The sequence below is a fragment of the Triticum urartu genome, chromosome 5 (assembly GCF_003073215.2).
Source record: "Triticum urartu cultivar G1812 chromosome 5, Tu2.1, whole genome shotgun sequence".
In the NCBI taxonomy this organism is placed as follows: domain Eukaryota; kingdom Viridiplantae; phylum Streptophyta; class Magnoliopsida; order Poales; family Poaceae; genus Triticum; species Triticum urartu.
Window position 1 is genome coordinate 538,089,081 of NC_053026.1, and position 9,485 is coordinate 538,098,565.

Here is a 9,485-nt window from a genome sequence, read left to right on the forward strand (position 1 = left end):
TCATCAAGGGGGACGGGGCAGGGGAGTGGCTACAGTGAAGCCCACTCCCGCCCCTTACCAAGGGCGGGCATGGCCACAACATGCCGTACCCCGGAAGATCTCCGTGCGGCGTGGCACTATTGCCGTGCCGGCCCTGACATCAGCACCGCGGGACCAAATCCTGCACCCACGACGGCTTGTCTGTACGGCTCAGAGGCAGCGGGGCCCACCAGTCGGTGAGACCCCAAGAGACGGCAAGAGGACCACCAGTCGGACCCGTCAGAAGTCGGCTTGGGGGAGTCGGCCGAGCCCTCCCCCGGGGCCCACGCACCATTAATCAAGATGTGATGGAGAGTGGCAATAGTGATCGCCCGCCAGGCGGCGGGGCTGTTGCCACGACCCCATGATCAAGCTCGCGTCATCAGAAGCACGGCTACAGTAATCAACAACCGGTAAGACCCGCCCGCGGTGGACGCGGCCTGTCGGCTCCGTACCAGGCCAGTCAGCGGGGCCCGCCAACCGGAGGGCCCCAGCGGTCGGCAGAGAAGACGGAGTCCAGAGGCGCTGACGGCTGGGCCCGCGTCTAGCCGGATTACCATTGTACCCCTGGGGGGTAGGCCTATATAAACCCCCCAGGGCACCCATGCAAAGGGTTGGAACCCATTAGCTCTAGACCAGATCATATAGAAGGAAGAGAGCTAGCCTTGCCCTCTCCTACCTCCTAGAAATAGCTCAAGGAGCAACCGTGTAAACGCTTTGCCATAGTGATCATGCGGAGACCCCGCAGAGCAGCAGTAGGGGTATTATCTCCTCGGAGAGCCCTGAAGCTGCGTAAGATTCGCCGGCGTGCATGTCTTCGCCTCATCCCGTTTCCAGGCACCGGCGACGTTCTACTCGCCCCCACCATGATAAGCCATCCTTTGGCATATGTCGCACCAAACCCCCGACAGAGACCGACTACTGCAAAAGGTTTGAACTTTAGGCTTTTTGGTGAGACCAATGGGTGATGACCTAAGCACTTTCTACACTTCGGTGAGACCGATTGAAACCACTCAGAAATTCCGAGAAGAAATCAATAGGCAATAGAAGGTTGGCACGTGCACTTCGGTGGAACCGAATGTCATCTCGGTGAGACCGAGTTGCTAGGTTTTAGGCAGTGGCTCTATCAAGTGTATCTCGGTGAGCCTAGGTAGATGTGTATCAGTGGGATTGAGTTTGACTTTAGAGTTTTGGATAGAGAAGAATATGAGGGTGTGGCTGAGGCTTTTGGAGTAATACCTCTAAGCACTTGAGCAAAAAAGTCCATGATCAAAACCTCATCCTCTTTTAATAGTATTGAATTTTCTATAGACTCAATGTGATCTTAGATCACTTAACAAAAATAGAGGGTCTTGGAGTTTTGCCAACATATGTCCTTCGTGGCTTTGAGGGGTCCACATCCCCATCTACTTACTTGTCTAAGTTAAAAAAATTCCTGGAATATACTTGAGCAAAACATTACTCCAACAATATGTACGTTGACATGAATTACCAAAATCATCAAGGGAGCAAATGTGCTTTGACGTACGCAGATTCGCTCATCCCTATGAACGTTGTACAAATAAATAAATTCAGGAAAATAGGAGCACCAGTGTAAGTATAGGAATTGAACCCTGGTGGGTTAAGGATACCACTGTCCTCCTAATCATCCAACCACAACTTGGTTCATGACACTGGTGGTACTGAGATGTATAATATGACAATGCTCCCATGCATTGGGCACCCGTTAAGTATTTGCTCCCATGAATAACCCATTTCAAGCTCAAAAAAATAATGTGCACATTATTGGGGACTAATGGGGGTACCGACTAGATGGGCCGCCTAGCAGGCATGCCAAGGGTAGACGCGTGGTGCGCCCAACCGCCACCATGTGTCGCACGTTGTTCGCACTGCAATAACTTTTTTTTGCACGTGTTGTTTTTTTTTTTTGGTATTTCCTAGTTTTTCTTGAAATTTATTTGTTTGTTTTATTTTCCTCGTGTGAAGCATATCATGTGAAAAGATATAGTTGTACTTCACAGCAAAGCACAATTATGCTCCCCCGAAAGTGAAAAGCACAATTATGTTTCACGGTGAAGCACAATTATGCTTCCCGAAAAGTGAAAGGCGGATATGTTATTCCGTGTGAAACACATTTGTGCTTCCCGAAAAAATGAAAAAAAAGGCATGTGTGCTTCTCCCCAAGACTGAAAAAACACAGATGTGCTTCCCCAAAAAGTGAAAATCATAGTTACGCTTTTAGTTTATTGTGCTTTGGGGGTTCCATTTTTTGTTTCCGGTTTTTTGTTTTTTGTCCTTCTTTTAGAAAAAAGTTTTCCAAGCCTATTAACATGAATTCTAGTTTTAAAGTATCAAGGCGAGAAATATAATGGTGAAAACGGTTCATGATTCTGGACGCATGGTTCAAGAGATAAAACGTTTTGATACAATGAGTGTATGAAAGAAGTACAAAACTCCCCGGTTGCGACATGCGTCGCACATGCAATGCGTCACTTGTCACCACGAGAAAACATGAGAGTGATCTTTGCAAGGGGTACCCTCTAGTTACTGATTTCAACATTATTGAAGTAGATTATTGTTTTAAAATATCTTTTTTTAGCAAACGTGTTTAAAAATATTGGAGCGGACCAAGTTTTGAGTTGGGCCATTTCCGTTTCCAAACAAAGAAAAGTAAAAAGAAGCTGGGCCGTTTTCCAGCACGGCCTGCGAAGCTCACCGGCTCGGACGCTAGGCTCGACTCCAACCCCCCTCGCGCCGCCGAAGCGCAACAGCAACGTACTCTCTTTCCCTTCTGCCTTCCTCTCTCTCGTGACCTTCCCTGGTAGAGATGGCAGGCGGTGGCGGCGGCGGGAAGAAAGACCGCGGCGAGGGGCTGGGGCGAGCGCTTGTCCGGCAGCGCAACAAGCAGGCCTTGGCCGCCAAGGCGAGGGGCCAGCAGCTCGTGATCTCCCGCCGCGCGCAGCAGGCGCTGCCGCTCGAGTCCGTCATCGAGGTCAGCGACATCGACGCCGTCCTCCAGCGGGCCGCCGAGGAGGAGCTCCTCCACGGCGACGACGCGGAGGGCGCCGCCGCCCTGACCGCCGCGCTCGGTTCCGGCCTCATCGACCTGTAAGCGCCCCGTCCTCTGGGGGGTTCTGTTTTGAAGCCCGCAGGTGTTCGACGAATTGCCTCTGACACGGGGCCTGCGTTTATTTTGCGTTTCAGGGATGGGACGGGGGACACGGAGGAGGAGAGGCGGCTTCTGCGGGAGGAGCAGGAGGCCCTGCACGCCGACAGCCTCAGGGTGCCCCGCCGGTGAGTGCTCGGCACCGTCGTTTTCTTTTTTCTTTGGTCGTCTTTAGTGGGACAAGCCGTGCATGGCTGAACGGAATTGGAATGTTTTCAGGCCCCCGTGGACTGCCCAGATGACAACCGAGGAGCTCGACACCAACGAGAAGCGGGCTTTCCTGGAGTGGCGGAGGAGCCTCGCGAGGTTGGTGCACTTCTCTGCTTTGTTTCTAGAAGTGCCGTTGTTCAAAAATTACATTATTCCTTTGCACGCTGGGCCTCCTTGGAGTAATGTTATCGAGTATATTTCATGAAACATCAGGTCTATGGCCTTAGTTGTCGGAAATCTCCGGATTTGTATTCATATCATTTTGGTAAACCCACTTAAGTAACTCCCCGCCTTGGCACTTTGACAATTTGAACAACACTACTTGTCTACAAAATACTTCAGGAGTAATTGGCTACGGTGTTGTTTGTTTCTCAAATTATGTGGGTGCGTCAATGTAAAACCCATCTCATGTGCTGTAGCAATAAACCCTCAGGTTTTCTGCAACTATAACCATAAACTTGGGTATCTTTGGAATCTTCGTGATAAATTCTGAAGCTGGTTCGTTCTTTCTGGGCATTGAAAAGATGCAAAGTGCTACAAGTAAAGTACTAGTTTAAGTATTTGAATCGAACAGTATATGAGCAAAGACAAGTTTTTAATTGGTTTCTTTAGCTTGAGTGGAAGCAGTTTACATGTTACTGAGTACTCTTTAGAACGTCTGAGCATCTAGTCCATCTAAGTGAATTCTAAGTTTGTTAGTATGTTGTTTGTTGTACACAAGTCCATTATAAAAGAGGTGTTCTGCAGATTGCAAGAGAATGAAGAACTTGTCCTTACGCCTTTTGAGAAGAATCTTGATATCTGGAGACAACTGTGGAGAGTACTTGAACGCAGCGATTTGGTTAGTATATCTATTTGAGAAGCCTATGGTACAACTAAGGTTTATATGAACATTAACTATGAATTCATTTGCCATTTATCTCACTTTTCAATCAGTTGGACATTACCAGTAGGTCCAGTACAATGTTCCATCTTTTTCAGCATCTTGTCGTTTTCCTGGGCATGAATGCATGTGCACACCTACTCATCATTGGCAACCTTGTATCTAGTTTTAATATGTACCCATTCGAATTAATGTGATGCATACATTATGTGTTCTTATCTGTTATTAAGTTGAACTATTGTACCTTATTGTCTTGGTAGTATTGGAGCCTTTGTGACTGTGATCAGCCCTTCTTCTTTTCCCTAGAATGAGCTAACGTTCCAGGAAATTATGTGAAAGCACTGACTGGTTTCCTTCTTTTTTGAAGCTCGTGATGGTCGTCGATTCTCGAAATCCTTTGTTCTACCGTTGCCCTGATCTTGAGGTACTTAGAATTTAGACTCGGTATTTTTTTTCCTATTGTGTTTAACTTACATGGTTGTCTATATTATATTATTGATAAATTCCCATTGGTGTTAGATGACCGGTACCTTGAGTTTGACTTGTTGCTACTGCTGGTTGTTGCATTATTTGTTCTCTGATCTTGTCGAAGCATTGAAATCCAGTTCTCCCTGAAATGTTGGTTCTTCTTTAAACCTAAAACTGCAGTTTTAGGATTCACATCATAATCAATGCTTCATTCTTTACTGCCTTCTGATATGTGAGGTGTTTGAAAGGTAGGTGTGGTATTTGAGACTAGCTGTGAGGTTTCCCCTGTATTATAGAACTGTTTGTTTTATTGTATTGTGGATTTCTGCAGTTTTCTGCTTTCTTCTGATATATATCTTTTCCTACGTATTAAGGAATATGCACAGGAAATTGACGAGCACAAGAGAACACTGCTTCTTGTAAACAAGGCTGATCTTTTACCACTGAGTGTCAGGTTAGTAGCTCTCTGGAGGTGCATTTGATTTCCAGTTATCTTTGGTGTCTGCTGTGATGCATGACATTTTCTCAATTGGAAAAAATGCAGGCGGAAATGGGCAGATTACTTTAAGGAACATGATATTCTCTATCTATTCTGGTCTGCTAAAGCTGCTACCGCAGTGTTAGAAGGGAAAAAATTGAGCAGCCAAACCATGGAAGAATCAGATACAGATCTTGATACAAAGATATATGGCCGGGAAGAGCTCCTGGTGAGGTTGCAGGGCGAAGCGGAGTATATTGTGAGCCAAAAGGCAACATCCGCTGTTGGAGAGGAACCTGAATCTAGTTCTGAATCTGCCTTGGTGCAACCCAAGCGTGTGGTTGTTGGATTTGTTGGTTATCCAAATGTTGGGAAGAGTTCAACCATCAATGCTCTGGTTGGTGAGAAGAAGACTGGTGTAACATCTACGCCTGGCAAGACCAAGCATTTCCAGACACTGATAATCTCGGAAGAGCTCATGCTGTGTGATTGTCCTGGTCTGGTCTTCCCTTCTTTTTCAAGCTCGAGGCATGAGATGGTGGCATGTGGTGTCTTGCCAATTGATAGGATGACAAAGCACAGGGGAGCAATTCAAGTGGTGGCAAATCGTGTGCCGAGAAACATCCTGGAACAGGTTTACAAAATCACCCTGCCAAAGCCCAAGGCATATGAGGAAGCATCTCGACCACCAACCGCTGCTGAGTTGTTGATGGCATACTGCACATCTCGGGGGCATGTCAGCCATGCTGGGCTGCCTGATGAGACCAGGGCTGCTCGGCAGATACTGAAGGATTACATTGATGGAAAGATTCCACACTTTGAGCTTCCTCCTGGTGAGATAGATGATGAAACTGATGGAGAGGACAACAGTGACCTAGAAGGCTCAAGCACTGCAGCAGCTGATCAATCAGACGACGGTGCTTCTGATGAAGATGATGAGGAAATCAATCGAGCTGAACCTAACATCAGTCATGCCCTAAACGACCTTGCATCTTTTGACATGCATGGCCAAATGACCAAGGGTTCCACAAAGAAGAAGAAGAAAGAAGCATCCCACAAGCACCACCGGAAACCCCAGAGGAAGAAGGATCGATCATGGAGGGTTGGAAACGATGGTGCTGATGGGTCGGGGGTTATACGGGTGTTCCAGAAACCCGCCGTTAATCTTGCTGCCAGTAACACTAGCGTCGTAGGTTAGTGCTTCAGTTTTTTGATGGCTTGTGTGCCGCGCCCGAACCCCTTTCTGTAACCCTCCCTCACATTACAAGTATCCATGATGTTTGGATGGAAAATGTTGCCGAAACTAAACCTATCATTCCAAAAACATTTCTCTATTTTGTTTCAACTTGCGTTTGCCACTTTCTGTGTTGCAGTAATATGCTCTGTGTCGGGTTTTTTAGCAGTTCACTGGCTGGTATAAAAGCCAGGATTGATTATTTTATTTTCAGCAATGTGAGCAATTTGCATCGGAGGAAGAAATCCTTGCGTGCAAGGCAAAGTGACGGCTGTAACGGGACTGCGTCCAACATGTCGACGAACAAAACAGGTCACAACAAGTAAGCAGAACTGGTACCCCTGTTTCTAAATAATAAAACGTTTTTGCAGTTTAAATTGAACTGCCAAGACATCTTTATTCCACTACTGAATGAACCTTACAATCTGTCCCCAAGAATACAGAAATGCAGCAGAAACTTTCAATTCAAATGTACTTTAAACAGGCAGCAATTCTCAAATTCAACTGTAAATTTGCAAAAGTAGCCAAAGATGAAATAGCACAGGGTAACACCAGCAGTGTAGATGAAATAGCGAATTATAACCAAGCAAATCATTCTTTGAGAATCCCATGTTTATAACTATGTCAGGAAATTCTTGCTGTTGCAAGGCAAAATGAGGCCGGCTGGAACTAACATATACCGAACAGAACACGGTATGGACAGCCTCAGCACCGCTGATTCAGACACTAAATGGCAACCCCTATAATCTTACATTATATTGCTCAAAATTAGCTGACAAATGTCCAAAACCAGCCAAATAACGGGTCAAAAAAAACCCAGCCAAATAACGGGTCAAAAAAAAACCCAGCCAAGTAAGAGTGGCAAATCTCTCCAGCACCATGAACAAAACCAGCATCTAACAACGGAGATTAGTGCTCACTCAGTTACTGATTGACAAACTGATTACTGGACGAACTTCCTGTCAATTGTTCGCTACGCATGATCAGCGTTACAAATTTGAAGAATAAGATCAGCACGAGAGCTAATCGTGTCAAATCAGTATCGATGCATTGGATTATTATTACAGCACAAGATCACTTCTCCATATTAGTTCACGAGCTAGAGCTCGTGAACAGTGTATAATTCCCACCAAAAGAATCGAATTTTTCTTGGAGAGGCCACCCTCTCCCATCTTGCAGATCACGCCCCAGGTAAAACAAAATAATTCACATCTAGGATGCCTCAAATCTCACCAAAAAATCACAAGATCCCACGCCTAGGCGGCGGGATCAGGCCGCAAGATCCTCCTTCTCCTTCACCACCACCGGCTCCGCCTGCTTCTTATTGTCGCCCTGTTCCTCCTCCGCCGCCGGGGGCGGCGGCGAGGCAGGGGAGGGCTCGGAGGCTTCGCTGGCCTTGAAGGCCTCGAGATCCTCGGCCATGGCGCGCTCGGCGCGGAGGATGGGCTCGTAGTAGTCCGGGAACTTGTCCATGCACCTGCGCAGCGCGGCGGTGGCGTCGTGGCAGCGCTCGACGACGTCGCCGCCTTCCGCCTCCGCCTGCTCCACGCACTTCTCCCACCCCACGAACTCCTCCTTGCACCCGCCGCCCTTCATGAACAGGCAAAATCCGCACTCCCCTTCCTCCTCCTCCTCGCCGCCTTCCGCCGAGGCGTCCAGGACCACCGTCTCCCCCGCCGCGCCCGCCTCGCCGCCGGGAGAGGCGGCGGCGGCGGCGGACTGGGCCTCTTCCTTTGCCGGTGAATCGGCGGGCGCGGTGGCCTCCGGGGGCGCATCTGCCGCGGACGCGGCGGAGCCATGCTCGATATCTTCTTTGGCCGGTGGACCGGCGGGCGCGGCGGCCTCCGGGGGAGGAGCGGCGGCGGAGGCGGCGACTCCCATCGCGTGAGCGTGAGGGGGGTTTTGCCTGTTGAATCGGACGGGGGATTCGTGGAAGCTGCGGGACCGGGGAAGCTTAAACCCTATTCGAGGCGGGCCTAAACTAATGGGCTTCGCGAGCACGGGTAGAGGAACAGCCCGGCCCGGGTGTACCGGCGTTTCAATGTACTTTTGTGCGTGGTGGACTAGTTCTCCTCTTCCGGCATCGCGCTTGCCGGCGTTGACGACAGGACTACATCCCCGTCCGTGGCCAAGACGGACGACTTTTTTTTTCTATTCCATTTTTAATTTTCAGAAAAAAATTCCTATCTTTTTTATAGGGGATTTTTTCTGATCTATTCATTGTTTATCATGGCAGTACAATGAACATCCGAAATAACAAAAAATATACTACTCAAATGATAGGTGACACATGTGTGGCATGAAACAATCTCGCCCTGCCTATTTTTTACAACTAAAGTTGCCATCCTAAAAGAAAAAAGTAAATCCAAAAAAACTGAAACTTGTCATTCGAAAAGAAAGTTGCCATCCTCGTGTCACTAAACTTGTCATGAAAAATGTTTGGAGTTGCCATGTGCTCATGCCACACATGTGGCACTTAACAGGGTCCAATATATAAACCTGCAATGTGTCTTTTTTTCATAACACCAGAAATAAAAAAAAACTCGCTTTATCTATACTTCCTTGGGTGGTTTAGCTCTTGTATTTTTTTATGTGGTTGGGTGGTTCATGTCGACTGCGTTCTATACTTCCCTGGGTGTGTTTTTTTTGTTTGTGGTAATGCTACAACTAAGTGTTGATGTCGCCACTCCAGCCACAATTACAATTAAGGGTTCAAATTGAGGGTTATAGTCAGGGTTTATGTTATCGACACCAAAGTAGAAACATGTCATCACTTTATCTAGAGGGTAGATCAGATGTGGCTTTGTATCAGTTGCAATATGACCACGGGATACAAGACATCTAGTGGCACAACAGGAAGACGGCTGACCATGACGTAGAAGAGGCGCGAGTGGTGATGGAAGGAACTGGTCTCGCCTCATCCACCAACATGTGAGTCACCTCAAATGCATGCCTTGAACATTGTGGTGCTATGTGGACATCTAAGGTATGGTAGAGTTAGTCATTCGTTGAGACTGGGCTAAGTTTT

At 47.6% G+C, this 9,485-nt stretch overlaps 2 protein-coding genes across 2 annotated transcripts; one reads left to right on the forward strand and one right to left on the reverse strand.

Annotated features, from left to right (window-relative positions):
* The first annotated feature begins 2,776 nt into the window (after nucleotides 1–2,776).
* On the forward strand, nucleotides 2,777–6,568 carry LOC125510506 (GTPase LSG1-2-like). The gene is made up of 7 exons (XM_048675714.1): nucleotides 2,777–3,126; nucleotides 3,223–3,312; nucleotides 3,404–3,490; nucleotides 4,142–4,235; nucleotides 4,645–4,701; nucleotides 5,120–5,199; nucleotides 5,290–6,568. Exons 1-7 carry the CDS (start codon nucleotides 2,846–2,848, stop codon nucleotides 6,419–6,421), a joined length of 1,821 nt encoding a protein of 606 aa, XP_048531671.1. The 5' UTR covers nucleotides 2,777–2,845; the 3' UTR covers nucleotides 6,422–6,568.
* A 912-nt stretch (nucleotides 6,569–7,480) lies between these two features.
* LOC125510507 (glutaconyl-CoA decarboxylase subunit gamma-like) lies at nucleotides 7,481–8,400 on the reverse strand. Its single transcript, XM_048675715.1, has one exon. It carries the CDS (start codon nucleotides 8,336–8,338, stop codon nucleotides 7,727–7,729), a length of 612 nt encoding a protein of 203 aa, XP_048531672.1. The 5' UTR covers nucleotides 8,339–8,400; the 3' UTR covers nucleotides 7,481–7,726.
* Between the last annotated feature and the right edge of the window lie 1,085 nt (nucleotides 8,401–9,485).